At 44.8% G+C, this 27,246-nt stretch overlaps 3 protein-coding genes across 4 annotated transcripts in view; all 3 read left to right on the top strand.

Moving 5' to 3' along the window:
* Positions 1–571, top strand: part of LOC135825603 (uncharacterized) — a 19,015-nt gene extending 18,444 nt beyond the window's left edge. The window contains exon 9 of the mRNA XM_065338212.1: positions 1–571. This exon is cut by the window's left edge and continues 248 nt beyond it. The gene's annotated coding sequence lies outside the window, so the exon portion shown is untranslated.
* A 9,054-nt stretch (positions 572–9,625) lies between these two features.
* On the top strand, positions 9,626–21,235 carry LOC135825624 (fibropellin-3-like). Of its 2 annotated transcripts, XM_065338234.1 has the most exons (13): positions 9,626–9,825; positions 12,125–12,244; positions 12,678–12,794; positions 13,071–13,181; positions 13,367–13,483; positions 14,097–14,210; positions 15,214–15,327; positions 15,818–15,928; positions 16,491–16,730; positions 17,410–17,501; positions 19,303–19,410; positions 19,827–19,898; positions 20,451–21,235. In XM_065338234.1, the coding sequence occupies exons 1-13, from the start codon at positions 9,657–9,659 to the stop codon at positions 20,598–20,600; spliced, it is 1,635 nt and encodes a 544-aa protein (XP_065194306.1). In that variant the 5' UTR covers positions 9,626–9,656; the 3' UTR covers positions 20,601–21,235. The 2 variants fall into 2 exon arrangements, with proteins under 2 accessions (XP_065194306.1, XP_065194307.1); XM_065338235.1 differs by lacking the exon at positions 12,678–12,794 and having other exon boundaries at positions 9,627–9,825.
* A 2,898-nt stretch (positions 21,236–24,133) lies between these two features.
* The window catches only part of LOC135825622 (fibrillin-2-like), a 110,167-nt gene continuing 107,054 nt past the window's right edge, over positions 24,134–27,246 (top strand). Inside the window, exon 1 of the mRNA XM_065338228.1 lies at positions 24,134–24,516. Coding sequence (XP_065194300.1) covers positions 24,438–24,516 — 79 coding nt within the window. The 5' untranslated portion in view covers positions 24,134–24,437. The remainder of the gene's footprint in view (positions 24,517–27,246) is intronic.

Here is a 27,246-nt window from a genome sequence, read left to right on the forward strand (position 1 = left end):
ATGCAATCCTGCTGACTTGAAATAAATCATGTTACGTTCTCTTTCCATCGATTTTCCAACACATTATCCGTACGGACAGGTGTATTGCCAGCATACTCATTGTCACGCTTGATATTATCACATTCAATTGTCATTAATACTTTAACATCCCGCTGCCCCTCTACTCCCCCCCCCCCTTCATCACCCTCTCTTCCAACACACGCTGAATCCTTGTTCCATGCAACAAACCATTACTGCCACTTCTGATTATTGTAGTTCTAGTGAATTAGTCTAGACTACTAGTATACGCAAAGTCGCGCAAGTACATGCACCCCTGCCTCTATTCCCGGGCAACATGATTCTCAGCTGTGATCAAGCACATTGTTTTGGACATTGAACTGTTTCAACTGAAGTGGCTCCGCTTCCAACCCTTTCCTGAACTAACGCCAGGTCCCTAATTGGACCACTCAGGAAACACTCAAACATTATCATTGTTTGCGTTGCGCTCTTGAGACCTATGCGGACATTCACAAAGCTCGAAAATACTGCTGATTCCGATGTTGCTGAAAGCTCTTGAAGGTCTGCGCCTTGATCATTGACTGAGTTCATTGGGGTGTATGGGGATGCGGAAACCTCGGGCTGACTCTAAAGTAACAAGTTAGGACGCGTGAAGAAATTGTGGCAAAGTGTCACCATAAGCAGGCAGAAGTAGTGTGGGGGGGGGGGGGCGAGGGGGGGATTGTACTTGTGGCAGAGTTGCGTTCCATTGTCTCTCCGGTTGTGTTCAGGATACTTCACTCCTCAAGTGACTTTTCTGGCAGGATTTCCCCATCTCTCCTATACTGGAGAGCGGCTGCATTTGCATAGTTTGACCCAAGCCTCTATTTATATTGTAGTTACCATGATGCATTCGTGCACTGGACTGTGGTACACTGGAATGCATGAATTAGAGTCACTTGAAGTTGAAGGAAGGCAAGCATGAGCTGCATGACGTCATGTCACGTTAGTTGTGATACTCGCAGACCAGACGGAGCTTGGATCAAGGTGGAGTGTAATACTGATAGGCCTCGGCTTCACTTCGGTCCTCTAGTCATATTTTATGTGTTTGTTTATTGACCTAGTACGGTCGTACGCAGTAAATATTAGATACTAAGATACGTACATGTACATGTAGATGTACACATTTTAGATAAACCCTGTGTGCTGAAATAATGTTGTTGCTAATGTTGGTTGACAACATGAAACAAGGTGGAGGACACCGTGTTCGGAAACGGTGACCTTTCTACAACCATGCACGGTTGGTAGAGCCCCGGTCAGTAGCGACCATCTGAACCGTATGGGTTTTTGACCCGATCCAGACCCTCTCTATTCTATGGGAGTTGTCTCAGACTTCTCGTACCGTCAGTCTTGTATTCTTTGTTCGCTCCTGGATGTCTTCTTGATACATGTACTTGTACTCATAAACGTAGTAGCTAGTTTAGTTCCTAACAATGAATTGTTCTCTTTTTATACTCTTTTTAAAGTTGACAACAGTACCTCGTCTACAGAGAGCATCTTTTCACGACAGTGTCCTGGTGGTGACAGTGACTATTGGCAGCTGACGAGCTGAGAGAGAGAGAGAGGGACGCCATGGGAAGAAGCTGGAAAAAGAAAAAGAGCTTAAAAAGAAGAAAGAAAGAACAATTCATTATGGTTGATAAATATGGTGGTAAAGACACACCTGGCAGTATGGCGGTAAACACACGCCTGCCCACACACGCTCTCTAGGCTGCAAAGTTCTGGCACAGAGCTCTCCTTCTCACCACCACCACCATCAGTTCGCGCCTGGCGCATAAGTACAGCTGCAGTGGTGTCTTCAACTTCATTCTAACAATTCATTATTCAGAACAAAACTAGCTGCTACTAAGTTCACGAGTACATGTATCAAGAAGACATCCAGGAGCCATCACAGACTACAACTTAAGACTGACGGTACGAGACGTCTGAAAGTGAAACCGCTAGAAGAACAGAGAGTGTCTGATTGGTCTAACATCCATGGCGTTCAGATGGTGGCAACTGACTGGGGCTCTACCAACCGTGGATGGTTGTCGAAAGGTCACTGTTTCCGAACACGGTGTCCTCCACCTTGTTACACGCATGCAGTCAACCAACAGGGTACAGTCTAGTCATGGTGTTGGTTGACAGCATGTAATACGGTGGGAGACCATCTTTTCCGCCTTGTTAGGCTGTCAACCAACAATAATTATAATATTTCAACAAAACAAGGTTTATGTAATACTAGTGCTCAATCTGCGGACATCATGCTGTTTCGTTCTTTGTGAACTCCTCAGCGCAGCACAGAGAAAATGAGGCCGAACCTGTAAAGCAATGAAAATAAAATTTCCAAAGCCAGATGTAAATCAGGCCCGAACGTACCTTGCCAGAGTGCTCAAACTGACAAGTCAGTGAGCTCTGCGAAATGCAAACAGCAAAGGCACCACCCCCACATGAGAGTGCTCAACTACTACAACTTACAAGAGCATGAGCGAAAGTACTCAATCTGCGGACAGCATGCTGTTTCGTTCTTTGTGAACTCCTCAGTATGCGGTTGCTAGAGCAATACCTTGATGAGAAAGGCCTTCTGCTCAACCCCACTAAAACACAGTTCATGTTGATACGGCGTCCTGCCCTGCCTGCACTGAGCCCAGCCCTGTACCTGACCTGTAAAGGTATTGTCATTTCCCCTGTCTCTACTGTGAAATACCTCGGTATACTAATCGATGAGCATCTAACGTTCCGCCCACAAGTAGAAAAGGTGTGTTCAGTGGTCTTCGCTAAACTAGCCTGTTTTGCTCATGGCCGTCGCAATTTATCAGCTACAGCTCGGAGAACTTTCTTCTTGTCAATTATACAGTCTACTCTAGACTATGCAAGTAATGCGTATGTGCACTGTTTGAAAACTACCCTATATAACAGGCTTGTAACGGTCAGCCATATTGCGATGAAGAAGGCATTTGGTTTAGATAGAATGACCCCAACTGCATTAGTTTTACAACGGTGTCATCTGTATTCGTTTGAGCAACGAGTTAATTTGAAACTATACGTTTTGGTCTATCGCTGCTTGTCATCAATTACTAGCCCCCTCCTTCAGTCACTGTTTCTCCTGCGTTCAGTTGGCCCGCACACAAATGCTCGTACTCGTGGCCAGGATACAGCTGCCTTAGTATTACCTACTGTACATATTGGGTATGGACTGCGCTCAGTTTCTTTTCTGGCGGCAGGTCGGTGGAACACTCTTCCTCCAAACTGTCGTCAGGCACAATCTGCTGGTACTTTTGCTCACCTCACAAAGATTCACCTAGGGTTCCCTGTAACAAGGCCATGCCTGTTGGGACTCCCCTAGTCAAATAATAAATACTACTACTTGGTCCGCGTCAGCGATATTGTCGCTTATCTTTCAGCTTTGTTTATATATCGCCAATGCTTACTTGGCAGCCCATTTCATCCCAATTTTGGTTAGCAAGTTAGTTTGCTAGTACCTGAAAGGTCTAGCTAGAGTTCGAGTGGATTTCAAGAGCGAAAGGTGGGCGATTCTGATTGATACAGCGCCGCATCAAAATAGATTATTTTTTACGCTGTGCAGGCAAGAGCAGCGCAAGCCACAAGAAAGTAATCGGCTACTCGGAATCAGCTCGGAATCAGCTCCATTTTGCTGAACGGCCGAGATCGCTCACCTCAGGGATCGCTCATCAAGCTGAGATCGCAGCTCCCTTACCTCCAGCTCAACGCTCGGAGTATCTAGCGCATCGTGGAGATTTGCAAGTACTGTACGCGTAGTCGTCGTTCAAAATAAAATCTTGCAAAGAACGGCGTCTGATTTGAACCATACAGGCTGTCGTGCTGCCCACGCGAAGTCCTATTGAGAAGGCGACCGTCACGATCGACTTCTCTTTAGAAAATAGCCAGGCAGCGGAGAGGAAGAGAGATGAGCTTGCAAAAGCAAGAGAGTCGATCCCGAGCAAAAATATTTGTCGCCAGCGACGAGAGCAGCGACGAGGAGGACCGAAAAAAGTAGGAACCCTTCCTTGGACAATAAATTCCTCGCAGCTAGTTGTCATTCTATACCTTACCGTCCATCGCACCAAGTTTTATCACTTCAAGTGCACGCGTTCATGTCCAAAGTCTAAGTTCAAATTGTCGAAAGATAAGCGACAATATTGCTGACGCGGACCAAGTACTACTACTACTACTCAGCGCAGCACAGAGAAAATGAGGCCGAACCTGAGAGCAATGAAAATAAAAATTTCCAAAGCCTACTATAACAATACACTGTGTAGATCTACCACTTCAACCTTCGCGTTTCACATACTAAGTATTACAAATTATGTAGTTGCGAGACATCTCGGAGCACCACGCATTCACGGGTCGAGTGACCTGGTGACCATGTAGCAAAATCATGTGTGTACATCTACTACACTGTACAAACCGGGACTTATTTTGTTGTCGTGTTTTGCATGCGGTAGACTCTGTAGCTCTGCCTTCGTGATCTGTGCCTGGCACTGGCGTGTATGTATTGTACATGTACAGTGGAGTTTTGCTTTCAAAAGCTTTGCTCCTTCTGCAGCTGAGTGAAAGCCCTGAGGAGTCATCGTGACCAGCACAGCTACAGAGTAGATCTACCGTCACTGTCAGTGGGACACAAGCACAATCATGCACTTGGTGCTAATCCAAACAGTGTCAACGCAAGAATCTCTCACCTGGCAGTGGCACCCAGCCGGCCACGGCCTGCTCACACGTCGCAAGATTCCGCTCAAGTAGGCTGCTCTGCCTAGTAGTAGTAGTGTGGTGTCTTTCCTGCGACTGCACTTTTCGGATCCACAACCGGCATGTCAAGTGTGGAAAGGAGTTTTTATTGTTAGTTTTCCCCTCACTAGATATAGTACTGTGTTTCCTGTAGAGAATTGAGGAACAAATGCAATCAACTAGCAGAATAGGAATTCCGACCTGTGGTGAGCTAGAGGAGACGTGCACGTAGATGTACGGGTAGCTGCGGAAATACTCACTGCCTAGAGCGCCGAATAGATGATGGACCGGCGTCTCTATCCGTTCCTGTGGTTAGTTTCTGTGACTGTTTGCGGAGCTCAAAACGCCCAGATAGTTGCTTGTAAGTGCTAATAACGTGGTAGAATTTTCTCGCTCAGTTGAATTTACTTTCGCTTTTGTCGTTGACATTTGCTTTAAAAAAACGACTTCCCTGTTTTCACACCTGTCAGATGTTCAGGCATTTGATGCTGCGAATGCAAACCACTGTCACGTGTGTAATGTGTGTTTGTGCGTGTGTGTGGGCATGTGTGTTTTAGTGCGTGCGAGCACAAATGCGTGCGTGTGTGCGTGAAATGTCTGTATGTTTGATGTTGATGTTTGATTTTTTTTACACGTGTGTATGCAAAACGTAGTGTATTATGTTCCTCGCAATCTCCAGATTGCGCTGCGCAATCTGAGAATTCCAGATTACCTGCGCAATTCCAGATTGCCTGCGCAATATGCAGCGCAACTCTCAGATTGCGCGGAACATATACAATCATGTACGTTATAATGTGCGTGAGTGAGATGCACTAATAGAGAGAGCGAAGAGGAATGAGAGTAAGAGAGATGAATGACTAGGAAGGGGTGCGGTGTGAAGTTGAGATATGGAGAGGAAATAGGAATGTGTCTATGGAGAAATTATTAGGGCTCAAACGGTCACGGTTTTACCCCTGACGGTTAACTGCTAAGCTAACGGTCGGTTAACCGGTTATAACCTATAAGCCACGGCAATCCTGCGGACTCTTTTTTAACCGTATATTTGACTATACTCATTCAAAAAATGTACCCTATTCAGTACAACGCACACTTGTGCATTCTCTTGCATGCTCATTCATACATACTCTCACACCAAGAGACCAGATATGACCGAGTTGACAGCCCAGAAATTGCGTACAAGTGCGACAGCCCGCGAAAGTGCACACTTTGCAACGACCTGATACTTGAAAAATTGACTGAAAAGTTACTGCGTAACCGTTATCTTTATCGGTGAACCGTTAATTCTTCGTAACCGGTCTGCAACCGGTTAATCGGACTAATCGTTTGAGCCCTAGAAATTATCACAACACTACTATTCTAAAGAAAAGGGGGTTTGTCAACTGACAACCGCTTTATTCAGTTGCTATTCACACTCGGCACATGCGATGGATCAAATTTTTTCTATTGTGATGTCGAAAAATGATTACGTTTTGGTCCAGTCACAGCGCATGTGCCAAGTGTGAATAGCACCTAAATAGAGCGGTTGTCAGTTTAATAATCCCCTTGTCTTTATATTGCATGCGTGAGGTCCACCACTTTCTTAGTGACTACCATATTTCCCCGAATATAAGTGGGATCTTTTTGCACTAAAACTCAAGGGTAAAAAAGGGGATGCGACTTACAATCGAGCATGACTTAGTACTGAAGTGAATATATCAAAACATGATTGCTCAAACCTGAAAATGGGGGTGCGACTTATAATCGGGGAAATACGGTGCTAGTCTAGTACTTAGTTTTCACCCAATTCAGCAAAGGATATTCAACAAGCGGAACCCTGCACCAAAAAAACACTTCACTGGACTCCTTTTCACGGTGTTGTTATGATTATCAAGTTTTTTTTCATCATGCACCACACCATAACTGCGTTCTCCAGCCTACGTCGACACGTTCTTGCAGCACACCACCGGCACAGCGACACGTCTGTTGGCACTGAATTCCTTCATACAGCTGTTTCGAGTGTAAAAATCTTGATAGATAAGGTTGATATTGTGGAATGGCTCGGTTATTGAAAAATCACCTTTCGTACTGCAAGCTGTAAGGATAATGTGCATGCCTGAGGCCGGAAGACTAGCGCTAAGCAAATGAACCAAGTGAGAAAAAAGCACTTTGAGAAAACCCCAACTGGAAAAGGACTGATGATGAAGACCACGGATGAAACCGTCATGATACCTACATGAATCGTGATTGCCAACTACAAAGTCATGGAAATTCTCGAGTCGGAGATGGGATACGAATAAAAAACCCGAATCGCACAGTTAGCACCACACATAATCTGCGTAAATGGCAATAAATAAGATAAATTGTGCACTCATAACAACAGCAAAAAATGAAGAAAGTTAAGTTTCGTAACGTTTACTTGTGACTTTTATCAGTGAAACGCAGTCACATAAAACCGATTGTTTAAATAATCTGCATCGAAAGCTTTTCGCAAAGTCAACATTCTTGCGAAGTTTACAAATGCATACATGTACATGTATCTCTCACCTAGCCTAGCAGTGCAAATATTTCTGTGTGTGATGGGGGGGGGGGGGCAGGGAGAGATAAGGAGCAGCTACGATCCTGTTGATCAAGTGGTCCGTCCACATTTTCCCACATACGTCCCCCCCCACCCACCCCCCCCCCCCCCGCTAGTAACAACTGTGTGTGGTTAGTGTCGTATAAATGTGTATCCTGTTGCTTGCTAGTTTGGCAAGTGAGGCAGATGAGAGAGTACATAGGGGGACGGGGGAGGGAAGGGGGGGGGGGAGAGTTTGGACTAAATTTACAATGAAAAAGCACGAGTAACACACAACCATAATGTCAATAATGGGAACTCCCCCTCCCATCTTCTACAATGTCCATCCTGAGCAAGAACACTGGGTGCCTCACTCAACTGATGGAAAAACTGTCGCAACACATTTGGTCCTCTTTGCAAGTGCGATAATTATTAGAACTACCTTGGCAAATGGAGGTGTGAGTTTGATTACGCAACCATCACTACATGTATATTGTATATCACACCAAGACCACAGTTCCAGTTTGTCCGGCACTCTGGTTGAAGTGGGAACTTCGCCAAATCTGGGTATCTGACAGCACCATATACCTTTGAAGTGGATGTACATGATTGTACAGTGTTCAATGCGGCAGGTACAAACTAGCTTTGCAGCCCAAGCCCCCCCCCCCCCCCCCCGTCCCTCCCTAGTGTCCAAGTCCATTGGCCCTGGCCTGATTGGGTAGCATTTCATAAAAAATATCTATTCGACATCATTCTCGCCTTGTTGAGCTGTGCATTATTATCGCCCGAAATACACTTTCTGCAGGTGAGAAAGGCACTCTCCGGGCTCGCGCCAAGAATCATCATGTAACTGACAGATACACAAACCCCTACAACAGGAATATGACGGCAGGAAGGAGCAGGATCATGGCAACAACCCGTTCCACGAAAACAAAAAATCTTTTATCAGCTTTTGCTAGCGACCAGTGTCATGAAATTTAAACTTCATGTGCTCACATGGGTTCTGAACTGGGAGGCGGAACAAATGAAAATACCTTCTCTTTTTGTTTCATTCAGGCCACAATGGACATCGGTACACTATGGACGTAAGCCGTGGTGACTGGCCATTTGCGAAGCGCAACTGTGAAGCATTTGGTACGGGCGAGCTTGTCACGATCAATGATGCTGCTGAAAACCAGTTCATTTTTGAGACGTTCGCTGCTCGGCAGATTGAAAACGGAATTTGGATTGGACTACACGATATGGGCGTGAGTGATTACGTAAACTGTGCACCGGTCATGAAAGCTTTATCTTTACAGATCCTGAAAGCATTATCTATACATGTACTTCATGCACCTGTTACTTCTCTTTCCTGGTGATCTTGAGCCCGTTGATGTCCCCATCCATGATGCGGAGACCCCAGGTTGGCAGAGGGCAGCAAGCCTCGCCATCACTATGCTTCCTTCACGAAACAACATAATTCTACTACCCTGGAAAGTATGAACTCGGATGGAGAGCCAAGGATAAATTTATAGAAGAGAAAAGGGCTCATGCCTACAGCCATCAAGCTAACCTGTCGGCCACTAACAAGCCATACGACCCTCCCAGCCATGCGCTAACCTATAACTATATTGCACACATACCCAGAGCATAAGACTAATGCCTGGCCCGCACTTGGCCGATTTTTAGCCCAACCCTGCGACACCGACTCCGACATGATCGACTGACTGGGTTGCACACCGACACAAAGTTGTCGGAAACGTGTGCTACAACACCGTCCTTACCAGGCAATTTTCGTGCCAAGAAGCTGATAATCTCATTCATACTGGCTAGAGTTTTCGCCAGAACAGCCATCGATTGATTCGTCTGAGTACTTTTTTTTCTTGTCAACGATTCGAAAGGTACATTAACGTTGACGTGAAACATAGAAAATACTCGGTGTGGCCTCATGGGTAACAGGGAATAATGTAAGAAAACATCAAAATTAGGGTCATTTTTCCTTACTTTGTTTTTCCTGGTGGCGACAGTCAATTTTTTCTTCTGACTTTTCTCGTTTGTATCTTTCCCTCACACCAATGAATGGTTTGTTTCACTGCTTTAGTTGTCTCTTTCCCTAATCTGTTACCCATCTCAGAGAAATGAGGGAATGCCAATATGGGTCAGCGGAAGCAACTCGACATACCGAAATTTTGGGGTTCGGAATCCGTTTCCGTCATCGTCTGACTGCTACGTAATGAGTCGTTTGTTTTTCCTGGTGGCGACAGTCAATTTTTTCTTCTGACTTTTCTCGTTTGTATCTTTCCCTCACACCAATGAATGGTTTGTTTCACTGCTTTAGTTGTCTCTTTCCCTAATCTGTTACCCATCTCAGAGAAATGAGGGAATGCCAATATGGGTCAGCGGAAGCAACTCGACATACCGAAATTTTGGGGTTCGGAATCCGTTTCCGTCATCGTCTGACTGCTACGTAATGAGTCGTTTGGACGGCAGGTGGTCAGAATTCTGGTGCAATGCTCATCCTGTCCATCATACGCAGTATGTCTGTGAAAAAAGTAAGAGCTAATCAATCTATTGCCTGATTTCACCATTTATTACTGGGGTGTCGGACACGGTGCGGTCACTACGGTATTGACCGTACCAGTTTTTTGCTCCAGGTACCCCGTGAATCAATAAAATACGCTGATCTGGGATATAGATTTCCAAAATATTTTACTCACTCACCCCTCCCCTACGAGTGAATTATACTTCAGATGGCTAACCGTACCACTTACTAATTTAATTCCTTCTGACCCCCTGGATTAGTCGACCATTTATGACCTAAAATCAAAAAAAGGAGTGAGTGACAAGTTTCCGGGAAATCAAAGCCCAAGTACGAGGTGGAGTCTACTTCCTCCGCATCATTAAAATTGTCGCTTCGCACATCGCAATGTTTGTGACTTGGCTCGTCCTAGTCACACTGTCGGAATCGCTGTTTTCTGTGTTCGAACACTGGTGTGACCCTTCCTGCGCAATGTCTACTTGTCACTGAAGCCGTGGTGGTCTCGAACTTTGTCAGAGCTCTCTTCCGCACCAAGCAAATTCATCTCGCTCCGCACTATTCCGCCCCAGAGCGCATTTCGTTTTCTGGTGTTCTTGCCGTCCTACATCGTTCGCGTGGGCATTTGTCAAGACTGCAAGCTCGGGTATAAGAATCCTTGTTTCTCTCCTGAATACAAACTGCTGAAGTTGGCGATGGCAAGAACAAAGTGGTCTCAAATTCCTAAAATGCGCTACTTGTGGCGCATGTTGCTGCGAAGGTAGCAGGTCTGAAAACACCAACAAAATCAGCGAAGCGCTTGCCAAGGAAAGAAGGTGCGGAACTGCTTACCCTGTCCCGCTGGAAGGTCGTTACAGTGTACTTGAAAAATGCTAGCTTGCCTTCATCGCCTGGCACCTGGAGGCATGGATCGCCTGAAAACGAAGTTTCTTGACCTGAATTTGAACGCGCGTCTTGTTCAGCGTATTGTTGAGTGCTGAAGGGTCTGCCTCAAACTCTGATGAAGACGTCGACCTTAGCTGCAAGTGCAGCGAAGCGGGGGGTCACAAACTAAAGCGTGGCCCGTCGACAATGCTCTGACTCAATTTCTAGCTGATTTCTGTGCCCTTCGAGTGGACAAAATAATTTTCGAAAAATCGCTCTGGGAAGCGACAATTTTAATGATGCGGAGGAAGTAGTTATAGCCGAGATCGACTTCTAACCGGGGTTGACTGTTTATCGACAGAATCTGGTAGTTATCTTCTATCTGATTTCCACTAAACAGGCACCACATTTGAGAAACATAAGGCTCTGCATTATGGAGGCATTGAGTATTCCTTGAGCAGGTTGTTGTTGTGTTTATTTTAATTTGCGATTCAAACTGGCAAGTACTGTAAAATATGTAACTTTCGTTGTAACTTCAATTTCGGTGATTTCGGTAGAGAAACCAGGCACCTAAAATTAAAATTACACCTAAAAGGCACGAGATTATGTACTGCATGTGAAAGGGAACGCTGGTCACCTAATTCTACATTACACCTGAAACCTGGCAAGTCCCTGACACCGAAATTTTAATGCACCTAAGATTAAATGTTTTACAGTATGCCCAATTACAGGAATGCGAATAAGAGAGAGAGAGAGAGAGAGAGAGAGAGAGAGAGAGAGAGGTGAGGAAAAATAGAAAAGGAGCAATAGGGCTATAGCTTCGAGAGCTTGGGTTTCGAGGAAAATCAAATGAGCACTAGTGGTCAAAAGTATGGGGTGTGGCTGCCAGTTTAAACTGGGTTAGGTAAGAAGCATGCTCTTTTACATCCAACAAAATATGGAACAACATTCTGGACGCCATGTGAAAGAATGATATTGGAGAGCCACTCCATTTTTAGTGTAACAAGCACCTCCCAAACCCCAAACACCATTCTTCTAGTCACCGTGGCTTACCGAAATCCAGAAAACGGGTCTTTTATCAGTCTTGCTCCCCACACACCGGCTTAACACCAGACACAGACAACGGAGGCGGTAGCACACAAAGTGAGGGGTAGCAGGCCGCAGTCAGATGCGACTGCCGAAATTAAAAAACTCACTGAAAAAGTCGGGGAAAAAGAAAGAAAAATCATCAGACGCCATTTTCGCAAGACAAAAAAAATTGCGGGATAAATCATTACTTTCCTGTCTCGCTCCGCTCGGTGGCCGAGATCGGATCTGCCCACATAACGAGAAACAAAGAAACTTGTGGACTACTCCTGCCTCCCAACTACTGCTCCCTACTTTAGGTTCACAGAATGCGTATTCTGAAACTCGTAGGTTCTGTGCTTCTGTTTTCATGTCTCTTTTTGTAGCGGGAGATTGCATGGACTGTGCAAGCTCGCCATGTCAGAATGGTGGAGCATGCGCAAACTTGGGAAATGACTTTCTGTGCTCCTGCCTGCCTGGATTCACAGGAAATACATGTTCCGATGGTAAGTGTGCAGGTGTATGTGTGTGTATATGTTTGTGTGTGTGTGTGTGTGTGTGTGTGTCTTTTGTGTATGTGTGTGTGTGTGTGTGTGTGTGTTTGTGTGTGTCTGTACCTGTGTGGGTTTGTGTCTGTATGTGTGTTTGTGTCAGTGTACTAGAAAGTGTTTAGGTATTTTTAGAGACGAAGAGCATGTTTCCTGGCTACTAATGGCCATAAATGCATAAAGCAAAACACATTATCCTGCTTCTATACCTGAGCGTGTTCTGTAGAAATCAATGAGTGTACAGATTTTCCCCGTCTGGTGAGAGTAAAAGGTCATGTGAGCGCTCAAATCCGGAGATACAATATTGCATTATGATCTGTGTTGTGGATAGTGCTGACTCTTTGCGCCGATACACGACACCCACACTTTATATGCTTCTGTCTCTCTCCAGATATTGATGAATGTGTGTCAGATCCTTGTATGCATGGTGGTGTATGTCAAAATGATAGTCCAGATCACTACAACTGTGATTGCCTCACGGGATATACTGGAGTACGGTGCGAAACAGGCAAGGGTTTATATGCTGATCAACATTACTGAACAATTCTCGTTGACCATCTATACAATAATGATAACGTGTGTAAATGTGCTGTGTGTGAATAATATTATTTCATTGTGTGCTAGGTTCGTAGCCTTAGATCTACGCAGGGTGGTTGCATTCCTACGGATGCCGAACGCTAAGTCTAACTGAATCTCAAGCGAGCCGCGATGTTTAAGATCGTAGCACATATTTCTAGTGCGGACATCGTATATGTGATGTTTTCCTTAACCCGTTGTTCTGTAGAAATCAACGAATGCGCCTCGTCACCATGCCGTGTTGGAACATGCGTGGATCTTGTCAATGAATTCCGGTGTGACTGTGCGCCGGGACTAACGGGAAATCTGTGTAATGAAGGTAGGTTCAACTGTCCTTGTTACATGTGGGGATGTGTGACTACTCGCAAATGGGGTGGGGGGTCTATACTCAGTTGCTATTCAATAGAGGAGTATGTAGAATCGTTGGACGGAGTGGAAAGTGCTGATGGTTTATGGTCATACTATGTGCCGATGGTTTACGTACTTCAATCTCTCTGCTTTCAGACATTGATGAATGTTTGTCAGATCCTTGTATGCATGGTGGTGTATGTCAAAATGATAGTCCAGATCACTACAACTGTGATTGCCTCACGGGATATACTGGAAAACAGTGTGAAACAGGTAAGGGTGAATCAATTATGTTGACCAATGCTAGGTATATTACTGAGCTATGCTCGGTGGCCATCCTTTCCTCATCATTTATAATACAGGTACTCCCCGTATGACACCTTTGGGGCCATCAAATATCATATCTTACTGCATTAAATATTTCGTAACAGGAATTACTGCTTCTTGCACACCAAATATTGCTAAAAAAATGTATAATATGTTGTGTCTTTCTGCTTGATGCCATGGGTTTTCAGCTTGTTACTGCCTGGACATATTTTTTTAATCTTAGACTGAGGGGTTGGGATGCCAAAGACATTGCAACGGTCGTAATAATGAGTTTTAACTTTTATGTACTAAAGAAAAATATTGCAACCCAACCTGTAAACAGTTGCATGGACGCCGTTTTGCAAGCGGATTTCAGATTTAATCTACGTACGTGATTAGTGTCGTAATCGGTCGTATTATGATGAGAGAGAACCTTTACAAAACGATGACTGTGTGTGTGTTTGTATGTGTTTGTAAATTGCTGTGTGTGTGTGTGTGTGTGTTTGTTTAAACGTTGGTGTGTGTGTGTGTGTGTGTGTGTGTGTGTGTGTGTGTGTGTGTGTGCATTGTTTTCTTTCAGACATTGATGATTGCCAGGGCTCACCTTGCCACACTGATGCAACGTGTTTGGATCATGTCAACAATTTCACCTGTATTTGTCAGCCAGGTTTTACTGGAGAACTGTGTGCCCAAGGTGAGGTGATGGTGAGAAATTTTGTTATGTCTGGTGATGGTGGAGGGGGGGGGGGTGTTATGTTTATGTGACTGGGTTTATTTCTTTCCCACCGTATCGTCACACTTGCATTGCCCAATAGAGTGTAGATGTGATACCATAGTATCATTGCGCAGGATATTATACACACAGTGCAATATTCAGACCACAGTCCAGCAGGCTTGAGAAAGGGGTTTATTCACAACACCAATCGCGTGAAGCCATGAAGTAAGAACCGAAAAAGAACCCAAGTGGGAAATGAATGGAACACTCAATTGAAATCCTGGTGATGGGATGATATCCAGAGTTCTACAAGAAGAACAACAATATTCAGAACCCATCCCTGGTGTATACTATAATGATAGACCCACTTTAATACTAGTTACACTCAGGTGGAGAGAGCCAATGATCAATTTATAAGAAGACAAGATGTTATCGAATGAGTTTATTGTAAAGTAACTGGTGGTGTTGGTGGAAAATATAGTGCAACCTATAGCTCTTTGGTCTTTTCTTCTTAGAAATCAAATACTAGTTATCCCTCGTTCCTCTGGCTTCTTGCCCTCCTTTATATTCATTTCTCCTATCCTCTCTCCGGGACTGACTCCACGCCCTCCACTGCCCTTCCCACTGAATTACACTTGCTTACTTCCTACATCCGTTAATGCATGCTTTCCTCCGCACCACATCCTACTTGCTCTGCTTTGTTCCATTCTCACTGATTCCATCATTGTACCACTTCTGCTTCTCTTTTGTCCGGATGCTCAGTATACAAATATACACGTTTGTTTTTTATCCGTTTGTCCATCTGTCTGTCTGTCTGTCTCTCTGTCTGTCTGTCTGTCTGTCTGTCTGTGTCTGTCTGTCTGTCGGTCTGCCTCCTTCTGTCTGTCTGTCTGTTTCTCTCTCTCTCTCTCTCTCTCTCTCTCTCTCTCTCTCTCTCTCTCTCTCCCTACTCCCCACCCCCACACTTTGCATATCAATCCAGATGTCAACGAGTGCTCGTCCAATCCTTGTAACAATGGAGGAAGTTGTCGTGATCAAGTCAGTGGATATGTGTGTGATTGTCTTGCGGGATATACCGGTGAACACTGTGACACAGGTGATGCTTTGTGATCCTCATGCTTGCTAGCTGCTTCGCATGATGATTCACCAGTATTTTTATCTGCATTACTTTGGGTTGGTTTGGGGTCATGATCAATTATTTAAACTACAGCAAATAGAAATATTTTCATAACCAGGCTGCAGAGAGGCGCTCTGTGTAATGTGCTCAGTGTCATGGGATGAAGAGCAGATGGAGGAGAAGACATTTCAAACTGAAGAGGACCATTCAAGAGAAGGAATTCCTTTCCGTTTTCTTTGCTTGAGATACATGTATAATTCAGGCTCCACATAAGGAGTGTGTCGGAGAGCAAGCAGTACATGAGGACAAACAGGGGTGGGAGGAGGGGGGGGGGGGGGGGTAGGGGTTGCATTAGCCTCTGCTGGTCAAGCAGATTATCAACTCCAGCCATAGGGTCTCGGTGTTAACGCCAGTCTGTGCACAATTACAGATAAGTGCTCGTCTTTCAATACTCACACGTGTTCTTTAGAAACCAACGGATGCGCATCATTTCCATGCCGTGTCGGAACATGTGTGGATCTCGTCAACGCATTTCGGTGTGACTGTGCTGCGGGATTTACGGGAACTCTGTGTAATGAAGGTTAGTATGTCTGGGTAGTGACAGCTAAATGCTAGTAAATAGCTTTCGTTTAAGTGTTCAAATCCAGTGATGCAATGTTACCTTACGAGGGGTTATTACTAACTTATTACAAATAGCATTCACAGTAGGCCTTGGAGGATAATGCTCGAAAAGGTGGCAGATTCTGCTCGAAAAGCAGTGAAGTTTACAGAACTATACAAACCTTATGGCGGGCATCTGCAGTGACCGTTCAGGACCTGGGATATCAGATCAAGAAATGATGAGTTTTAACTTTTATGTACTACGTGATTAGTGGGGTAAACGGACTGGTAATGTGTGAGGACTTGTACAAAAACCATGACTTTGTGTGTTTAAATGTGTGTATGTGTGTGTGTGTGTGTGTGTGTGTGTGTGTGTGTGTGTGTGTGTGTGTGTGTGTGTGTGTGTGTGTGTGTGTGAGAGTGTGTGTGTGTGTGCGTGCGCGTGTGTGTGCGTGTGTGTGTGTATATGTATTGTGCTGTCAACGTTGTGTACGTACACGCTTGTGTGTCTATAATTATCTTCAATTCATATCCATCTCCAGCGTCAGAAACTGCTGCTCCTCCGACCTCCGCACCGCCAGCCGTATCGTCAGCTCGGGTAGCAACACCAGCCGCAGCATTGCAGTCCACAGAAGCAATCACCTCATCTGCGTCAATAAGCCTTCCAGCGGCTGTAGGTGCTGGAGTAGGGTTCCTTGCCCTACTCGCGATTATCATAGTTCTGTTTCTTTTGATGAAGCGACGCAAGAAAAAAGCTTTGTCGGAGGCAAGGAGCAGTCAAAGTGAGTAATGTTCCCGGTGGGCGCTGGTCTCTTTCCTTCTACAGAAGTGCATTGAGCTAGGCAAGGACTGGTTGTATGCTTCTGGTTGGATATTTGTTCGATACATAAAGTTACCATGTCTATCTTAAAGCATGGAGTTCTGTAGTAGCATACTGGTGGTCCTGCCCAAAGACTTACTGGTGATTTGTTCATATTTTCACTCCAGCAGACAACTACAAGTAGAGTGGAAATTGTACTCAGTCGTTTGAAATGTCAACCCGAGCTACATGTACATTGGCAGTTGCATTTGGTGAATTCCACCCAAAGGTACAAAGCTGGCACCCTCCTAGGGCAGCTCATCACATCACTGTGTGCGTACATGTGTACGACTTGTATACCAGTTGCGAGGCATCAAGGTCGCTATGCAACGTGTAGGTTGAAAACCTTTGCATTGGATTTCACCCACCACAGCAGCGGTACACTGAACGGTGCATGATAAAGATTGGATCTGCTCTTATGCTGGTCGGTAACACCCAAGTTGAATTCAATTTGTTTGATATTTGTGGGCAGGCGTAGAAAGCCAGTAGAATAATTATGCAATGCACACCATTCCTGCACCCTACCGTTCATGCGACGAAGGATTTCCGCCTTTTGGTCACGTGATTGAAGTCGCTGCTATCTGATTGTTTTGTGCTTTCAGGTGCATGCACAGTTATGGAGAATCCCGTCTACATCAACCAGACACAGGATGACACCGAAGAGCAAAGCCAGCAGCACCTCAACAACATGGCAGTGAGTACATAGTGGAGCGCTGTAAAGTGGAACTTGGATAATAACTAAGTTGCCCCCAATAGGCCTTATGCAGAATGGCGTCAGGTACGAAATCCCGTAGGATCACGTGGAATCCAGTGGAACCCCGTAGACTCGGTTGGGTGCAGAATGTACAGGACCTTATTACGTTATCTGTAGTTTCCTGTCTGACAAACATGCCGTGCAGGTATTTCATGCAACAACCCTTTCAGACAAAGATGAAGCTAGTTGATTAAGCAAGGTCCCGGGTTCGAATCCTGGCAGGTCTGGTATATCTTCTCTTTCCAGGCAGTTCATTTCCCTGACTGTTTCTGTACTTTTGACGTTTTTTGGAAACTTTCCCGCCTCCACATCTCAAGCGATATGTTTGTTATTCCAAAATTTTGCAATTTTCTGAAGAGGGCTAAAAACTTAAATTTTGAAATTCGAAATGGATTGCCTCAACAAATTTAATCAATAAGGATTCAGTCGCCTTATCTAGTTATTGCTGCCAGCACAGCCATGCATTCATGTTGTTGTAAAGCGCTGCCCACGGATTTTTGTACTTCCTCCGCATCATCGAAATTGTCGCAGTTTGACTTTTGATATAAAACGGGGTATTTACTCACCAGCACTCGTACCAGAGGCAAGGAATCGGACATAGCCTAGGCGATAGTCATCAGTATAGGGTGACGGCAAAGTTCTATTTTCTGTTATTGAAAGCTGAAATTTTTGAACTAGACGCAATTTCTTCGCTGATGTCACTGCGATGGTAATTTCGACTCGCTGAGATCAGTCAGGCGTTGCAGCCTGCACATTTCTCGTGCTTATGGCCATTCACTCAAGCTGCATCACTGTTTTACCCTAGCTGGGGTGAGAATGACTTCGTGGAACAAGTGGCAGCGCTTGGAGAAACATCGAGGGGTCAGCAAACTAAATGCCTGAAACAGCGATAAAATTTGTCGCTCTGGCTGAGACACTCAGTACATGATTGCACCTGCAAGAGCCGTGTAGACTCTACATGTAGTGCTAGTGATGCATGCGCAGGTGCCGTACCATGGTATACCAGTGATGCTGAAAAAGAGGGCGCCCTGGATGTGATAGTACACTTACCTGCATGAGCTGTGACCACACAGCTAAAATAAATGGGCATGCCACGGCTAAAAAAAGTTCATTTCAAGATCGAGGTGATTCCGCCGACGGTAATCAACCGACCTCGCAACGATCGTGTATTCTTACTAGGCTTCGTTGGTGGTGAAGAAGAAATCATCCAGAGCTAGCAGACGACAAGCATAGCAGCTTTTGTCCTGTGGAGAAAGTCAAAGCGTTTGAGATGAGGCGCGACCAACTTTCAACCTTCCTTGAAATATTTCGGAACGACATTTTTGCGTCCATTGACATCAGCGACCACGAGAACTTCATCTCTGCATGAAAACTCTCAGTCCAACTGTCCTGGAACATTACTCTAGTCTTCACACTATCATACTGTGTAATAAGGTTTGAATGGCTTAGCTTATGGAGTTGTCAGTAACTAGTGACAAGTCACTAGTCAAACTGCGACAATTTCGATGACGCGGAGGAAGTAGTATGATTTTACTATCTCTTCACTGACATGGGCTTGACTTTCCGAAAATTACCTCGCAGGGTGAGTTTCAGAAAGGAATATCAACATGACACTTACAAGGCAGAGCTGCTACTGGTTTCATTGGTTTAAGGGAAAGCTGCGAACGGAAAAATGTCTAAAGAAAAAATTGACTATCACTACCATATGCTACTGTATTGTTTTTTTTTGTTGCACACAAAGGACGAATGGTTTCAGGCCAAGCAAGTTGATTTGGACGAAAGTGTTGACATTCGGCGAGGAGTTATCAACCCACTGTACTCTGATGACACGGAGAGTAGTCACCCTGAAGTAAGAATGATACTTTTCAAACAAATTGTCTTCTCCATTTCTAAACTGAAATCACAGATGCTGTTTAAAAATCTGCAGCCAATCGCCTTGTAAATCCAATAATGCAGTTGAACGCTGCTGTGTTCCAACTTACTTGCCCACTAGTCTTCACTAAATCTACTATCTCTGAGAATACATAATTCTTGAAGTAATAGTGATATTAACCGAACCGCAGAGTGCCTTCTCGAGCACTCTTTACTTTCATCATCCTTTTGGACCGAACAAGGACAAGCCATAAGAAACATGTCCAAGTGACCCGCTCAAAAATGACTGAGTAACAAGTTCACAAATAGTACTCGGAGTATAAGGCCATTCAATGTCTCAGTATCCTCTCAGTTTGGTGTCTGGTTGTATCATTTTCCATTTATCTGTGTCAGTATTCCGTGCAGCACTCGCGTACCAGCGTGGGCGGATTGACCAACATAACATACATGGATCTGGAAATTAATGTGAGTGGACTGCTGCAGGATTTTCTAATATTTGCAAGATTTCGAGTTACCAAGAGGTCTTCTGCACTTTCTATTGTACTTTTTATATCTCATCATTTGAATTTGGCTGTTGTCGGTTCATTACATTCCGAACTCAGGAATAAATTGCCTGATCTGATTTGACAAGTATTGGCCATACTCAAGGATGTAAGCAATTGACCTTCACTAACTTCGATGGACTAGGTTTGTAGGTAAAAATTAATAGTACTTTGAACTACTTTCAATTCAAAAACAAACCGTAGTTTCATTCCACACTGTAATGTGGGCGTGACACAGTCCGTATGCCTACAGTCATAACATGGATCCCTCCATGACAGCGAAGCCTGACGGAAAGGATGTATAGCTCCACGCTGGGCGGATGATTAAACATTACCTTAGTGGTAGATATCACCGGTCATAAGCAAGGTCTCTGGTTTGAGTCCTGGAAGTTGCAGTCAAGGTTTTTCTCCAGAGATTTCAGTTTCAACTCGGACACAGTCATAAAAATATAACTATTTTTGTGGTGTCATGCAGGATGTCGCCAATGGCAATATCTATTCGGAGGCGGATGAAGAATCATTCTATGCTACATTATGCCATGACCAGAGTTCCACCAGTGTAGGTGCCTCACGAGTGAGACAAGATGGTCAACCAACAGGGCTCCTGTCAATCGCCAGAGCATAACATTTTTTAGCACTATAAGCCTAAGGTTTATGCATTAGTGTATGTAGCTATCTCCTGTGATCACATGACCATTAACTGTGGAACTCTCTCCCTATCGCACACTACCTCACCAATTTTCTGCGTATTACTGTGACATCATCATGAGAAAGTTCATTGATTGATATGGTGTATTGCATCGGTAAGGATTTGCTGCTCAGTTTTTAATTCGTACCTTGACTCAGGCTTGAGGCTTTATCATTTTGCCACTGCCGAGTCCCTAAGTAGCAGTTGATACTCTGAGGAGGTTCCCTTGCTGCAGAGGCAGCACCCCAGGCAAGCCATACCATATGCACTCGCAATTGCAGCATGAAGTGCAGGTATGCTACTGCACCTGTGCCTAGAGAGAAATTCACAGAAGCCAACTAATGTATATACTGTCGCCGGTGTACCTGTGCTAGCTTCACTTACCTATTTCTAAGGTTTTTTTTTGAAATTTTGAATAGCACAACATCATTGCAAGGCACATGTATTCTGTGTCAGCATGTTATCTGTGTACGCATATATTTATCTACTGGTCTTGCATCACAGGCATCAGCACTCTAGAAGAGTCCATGCCGCGCTCTCTGCAAACATAAGAAAGACCCTGACCATCCGGAGCACAGGAATGTTGCCACATAACATTATGGGCTCGGAATTGGAAAAAAATGCGAGCATAAACCTTTCCGTGTAAGAGGTTCTCGGTCCGATACCACTCTGTGTCTGGGCGTGTTTTCAAATCAAAGACGACGAGAGAGTGATAGGAGGGGCACCAACCTCAACTACTCGATTATTAGTTTGTGGATCGTTGGCAGCAACAGGCCGCACAGTACACTCAGTGTCTAGAAACGCCAGGACGTGTTTCTGGCCGTGTTGCCGAGACGTCAGGTCGGCAGAGCCATCAATGCCCCACCATCACTGCTGCGTCTCGGTGCAGCTCCTACTCAGCTCAGTAGTTGTCACGTTTGTCCTCGTCTCAGTACCATTGTCTTTCAATATTATACGAGTTGGGTATGTGACTATCGTAAAAAAAAGAAAGGAAAAAACGAAAACCATGTGTCTTATAGTTGTGGCGCTGAGTTTTGTGCATATTGCAAGGGTGAGGCAATCCTTTTAAAAATAACTCATCATCTGTTCATCAGCTGGCTACAAACTTATAAACCACACAAGAAATAAACTTTGGGATTGTCGTTAGCGAGGCATAGCGCGGATGATGTCACATGAGAGGTGAAAAGAAAAGATCTTTGAAGGAGAAGTGACAGTCATGTCGCAATGACGGCATGCAGGTCCGAGATGCGGCAGGCGATTGACAGACTAATGTAAGTCCTACCATTGTCACGAGAGGTATAATTTATTCAGATGTCCCCGTTTTGATACCAATTCTCATTTTAGGCTTAGAATCGTAGAAGCCTCAGTCTTTATGCCTCACACGTAGTCTCTATGAATACATGTACTGGTGCATTCTGTTGTGACCAGAAGGTGCCCATACTTTCTTCCAGATACACATACTGTGACGCCATGTCCACATTCAACCTCCTCCAACACACTCAGCCTTCTACCACTAACTGCCCACTACAATGTAGTCTGAAATCCAGTACAGTAAAACCTCTCAAGGCGACCACCTGTCCTAGAAGACCACTGAACCCAGGACCAAGGCATGCTATTTCCAGTCAAATGACCCTGAATAAGGAGACCACCTGGAAACAGAGCTAGAGACCATGGTTTGACTGTCCCTTGAGCGGTCGTCTTAGACAGGTTTCACTGTATTACTAAGACTGCTTCTATTCCCAACATACCTGTGATTCTTGCGGCGTTTTAGGATTTCTGATCTGTCTGAAGTGAAGTGGCTCTGCTTCCAATGTTTTCCGGACCTAAAGTGCTTTAAATTGGACCACTCCGGAAGCACTCGAATCCTATCACTGTGTACGTGGCACTCTTCAAACCACTGTCCGCATGCACAGAAGGTACTGATAATTTCAATTTCGTGGATAGATCTTCATCTGCGCATTGATGGTGGTGCACCGGTGGCGGTGGGGCTGCAGGGGAAGAGGAAAAGTCACGCTTGCTGACTTGCTGCCCAATATCATAGAGGCTGTGATGAAAGCGCACTCTGCTCCAAATGCCACCGGAGTTTCTTGCTATTCCCACTCCGGTTGTGTGCTTCAGAGTACATACATGAAAGTTTTTAGGCAACGTGTTTTTGCCAGGATATCTGATTTTTGTCTTCATTTTGGCTTCATGCGCATTGTTTGGCTCCCGTATAGCTCTTTACATAGAAATGTGTAAGAGTAGTAGTACCAAGTACCAAGGCAAGCATGACCTCATGTTGTTAGGTACATGCAGTTGGTTCAGTTTGCATGAAGCGCTGCAAACAAAGTGGTTTCAAGTCTTTGTATCATTACTGTGAGAGTGTATTTGTGTAGAAATACCTTTGACAAATGCACAAATACACGAGTAATGTGTTACTATCAGGAATTGCACATGTTTGCAGTTTTACATCATACGTACTGTATCCGCCGCATACAATGTATACGATGTTTCCTAATCATAACGTTAGCACAATCTGTTCCCCAGACCCCTGCACAAGACAACCGATCACGAGACAATTCAGATTCTTCCAGTAGACCCATAGGCATATGTAAATGTACAAGACATGAAACATAGATCGAGTTAGCTAGAAAGAAACAGATCCAGAGAAATCGTGTTTTCAAGTTCACGCCAAGGTCCAGACAGCGAACGTCGAACATTGAGCGGTCCGCCAAAATTCCTGGTCTATGGCCAATACGAAGGGAATGGTCTCTGTCAGATAACTGAAGGTGACGGTATATTGTCTACAAGCAAATCATTTTAATCATTTGTAGATCTCCGTGCAAGTCCGGATATTAAAGAGATATTTAAAAACATATCTTATCCGGACTTGCAACGAGGTCTACGACTGTACAATCAAGAATAATACTTACATCATCAGGGAATCCTGGATCTTTGCCTAGTCTAATGAGGTTTGTCTTGTATTCCCGATGTTCTCAATCTGACGAGCGAAGTCCTGTACATGGGCATATCTCCAAACACAACCGACTTCAAGGCCATTTCAACATGCCACTCCAACCTTCGCTTTTCGTGTGATAATGCGGACAGCCTCGAGCCTCACAAAGCAGCATCAGGCATTCACAGTTCGAGTGGTCATGCACAATGAAGATAAACCAAGACTCAAGATAGCACGACTGCCAAGAGTTCACAACCATGAACTGGTAGTCGCGTTACATGTACTAGACTCTGCGTCTGTGACAAGTCCGTACCGTGCACTGTAGATCTACTACTAGTACTAGTACTTGCGATTTTCAAGGGTGTTCTTGTAGCAGTTTGTAAAATAGTTCGAGCTATAGCGCTAGGGCGAAAGTCCAGACGATGCGCGTGTCATCATGACTAGCAGCGTGCGACATATGGCACATGGGTGCTAATCCAAACAGCGTCAACTAGACACAAGAACATCAGATTCTCACCTGACTTGGCACCCAGCCGGCCACGGCCTGCTCACGAGGACCAAGATTCAGCGGAAGTAAAGACTTGCTGCCCAGCTGCATGAAGTGTCTTTCCTGCCACGGCGCTTTTCGGATACACTGCCGGCATGTCAAGTGTGGAAATGAGTTTTCATTGTTGGTTTTCCCTTCACTAGATAATGGCTTTCCTGTAGAGATTTGACCAACTAAGGCAATCAGCTTACTAACGCAATAGGAACTCTGGACAATGGCTAGCTAATGGCATGCAGTGCATGTAGGTCAACTAGGTGTTCAAATACTCCCTGCCCAGCGCGCCGAATAAACCATGGACCGGCTTCTCTATCCGTTCCTGTGCTTAGTCTTTGTGACTGTTTGCGGAGCCCAAAACGCCCAGATAGTTGCTTGTAAGTGTTGATAACTTGTTAGAATTTATAAGGCTCAATGAACTGTATATTCTACAGAGGCGACATTCAAACTGAGTTTCCCTTCATGTACATGTCTTTGACATTTGCAAAAGCGCACGTCATGTGCGTAAACTGCCCTTTTTTTGCCAGCTAGCTGGCCTCTGCGTACACCGCAGACACACCCACACACAACAGAAAGATACAGATCACAGTGGTAGTGTGGTCTTTGTTCACTCACTCACTCAACTACAACGAAAAGAGAAAGACCACGATGAAGAGCAAAGTTTGAGAACACTGACAAAAAACCAGCTGACGCAATCCTGGTGCCGATACTATGGTGAAAAATGAAAATGCTGGCAAAAAATACATTTTTCGTTTCATTCGCTACGCTCAGCCAACGAAAAATAGCACGTTTCATACCTGTCATACGCTCAGGGGTTTGGTTCTGGGAAGGCCGAACAATGACTTGTGTTTGTGTGTGTGTGTGTGTGTGTGTGTGTGTGTGTGTGTGTGTGCGCGCATGTGTGTGTGTGCATGTGTACATGTGTGTGTGTGTGTGTGTGTGTGTGTGTGTGTGTGTGTGTGTGTGTGTGTGTGTGTGTGTGTGTGTGTGTGTGTGTGTGTGTGTGCATGTGTACATGTATGTGTGTGTGTGTGTGTGTGTGTGTGTGTGTGTGTGTGTGTGTGTGTGTGTGTGTGTGTGTGTGTGTGTGTGTGTGTGTGTGTGAGTTTGTGAGTTTGTGAGGGAGCGACGGACATACACGGGGAGAGGTAAGAAGGGAGGAAAAGAAGAGTGCTGAACGATGCGACCGGATGGGGGGGGGGGGGGGGGGGGAGAGGAAAGAAGAAGGGGTGCAGGAAGGGAATATCACGTTACCGATATTACACCCAATTCACCTATTTTCAGTTCACTAACCCTTCACCGAAAAATCATCACAAAAGCCAATATCATGTGACAGTGTATTCAAGCACGTAACTTTACCCACTAAATTGAAACTGTTGTTCACCCAAAAGTCATTTTGAAGCTGAAGACTGTCCTTAGTCTACCAGTGCAAGGTGGTGTGTTCCGGCAATGTGGTTGAGGTTTGCCAGTGAGCGGGGTTGGATTAAATTAACGATGCCAAAAACACTAATAACGTACCACTGTCATCTGGAAACCCCAATTTCCCCCTGCTGCCATTATGGAATAATATTATGCACTTGCTGAAAAACTGACGGCCTGCATAGTGCCTGCAATGCCCACCAACTGTGAGTTTTCGGTCATCTTTGCACGTGCAACACTTGTATTACAATAATCTTGACATTTGGAGATACATGTAAATTTGATTACGTAATTATAACAATATCGCACCAAGGCTACAGTTCCAGTTTGTCTGGTACTCTGGTTGAAGTGGGATCTTCACAAAATCTGGGCACTTGACAGGACCATGATTTTACCTTTGAAGTGGATGTACACTGTCATATACATCTTGCAATACAACCTGTCAAACTGCACAGCCCATTGTCCATACATTCTTTCTTACAAGCTTTCCATGCCTCCTCCTCTAACCCCTAAACCACCACCATCACACATTTCAGTCCTCCCTACACACAAACACACACACACACACACACTCACACCGCCACCACCACCACACAATCCACCCCCCCCCCCCCCTCGCTCACCCACACACCACCCCACAACCCAGTCCTCCCTACACCCACATACACACACGCCGCCACCATCACACAACCCCCCATCATCACCCCCCCCCCCTTCACCCATACACCACTACACAATCCAGCCCTCCCCCCTACCCACTCTCTCCCACCAACCCATAGTGTCCAAGTCCATTGGGTAGTACTTCATCAAAATATCTTTTCAAGATCATCCTCTGCCTTCTTGAGCTCTGCTTATTATCGACCAAAAATTGTCTTCCTCATGGCAAGAAAATGACTCTTTCGGCTCTACTCTTTGGGCTTTTGTCACCTGCTAAAGAGTGACAGAAACACAGACCCTAGAACAGAGATTTGGATTACCGGTATGTAAATAGCGAGCAGGAGGAGGGGCAGGGTTCAAACTTTGAAGGGTAACAAGTTGCTCACATGGCCACGGGAAAGTCTGTTGACACGAAATCATGAACATTCTTTCGGCTTTTGCTGGTAACCAAAACACATTCTTATGAAAATATCAGTATGAAACGTGACGGTTAAGTTCTTGAAATAGCAATGAAGAGAACAAATTTTGCTGTCATCGCCACACAAGAACGAAGTCATGAAAGGTTTCCAAAATCGATTTTCATGTTACATTCTTCAGTGGAATGTCGTGACGGAAGAATAACCATGCTGAACAATAATGTGTTACGAGAACAAAATAAGTGCAAAAATAGAAGGAAGAAAGGTGAGACAATAGAAGTGAAGTGAGAACCGATTGCAAAGGGCGTGAGACACTGATAGTAATAATAGAACTGTGCAGTGAGACATTCCACTGATGAATGTGACGTGAAAATTGATTTTGGAAACCTTTCATGACTTTGTTCTTGTGTGGCGATACAGCAGAATGTGTTTTCTTCATTGCTGTTTTAAAATTATTGTTTCAGCGTCGATTATTTGTTGATTTCTTTCAGTTACAATTTAAAAGAAAGGCTTTTGAGCTGACAGGTTCGGTCCCATAACTCTGCGCAACACTGAACTCCATTTTCCTATTGAGTTTCCAACTCTTCGGCATTTTTGATGTCGTGCAATGGAAAA

This window comes from Sycon ciliatum, chromosome 10 (assembly GCF_964019385.1).
Source record: "Sycon ciliatum chromosome 10, ocSycCili1.1, whole genome shotgun sequence".
Lineage (NCBI taxonomy): Eukaryota > Metazoa > Porifera > Calcarea > Leucosolenida > Sycettidae > Sycon > Sycon ciliatum.

What these genes read in the sequence shown, in the direction of transcription:
- LOC135825624 (XM_065338234.1), top strand. Translation starts at nt 9,657, where the DNA reads ATGCCAATATGGGTCAGCGGAAGCAACTCGACATACCGAAATTTTGGG. An exon ending in GCAGTATGTCTGTGAAAAAA is followed by an intron (nt 9,826 to 12,124) that starts GTAAGAGCTAAT and finishes CTCTTTTTGTAG; the next exon opens with CGGGAGATTGCATGGACTGT. An exon ending in GGGAACTCTGTGTAATGAAG is followed by an intron (nt 15,929 to 16,490) that starts GTTAGTATGTCT and finishes ATCCATCTCCAG; the next exon opens with CGTCAGAAACTGCTGCTCCT.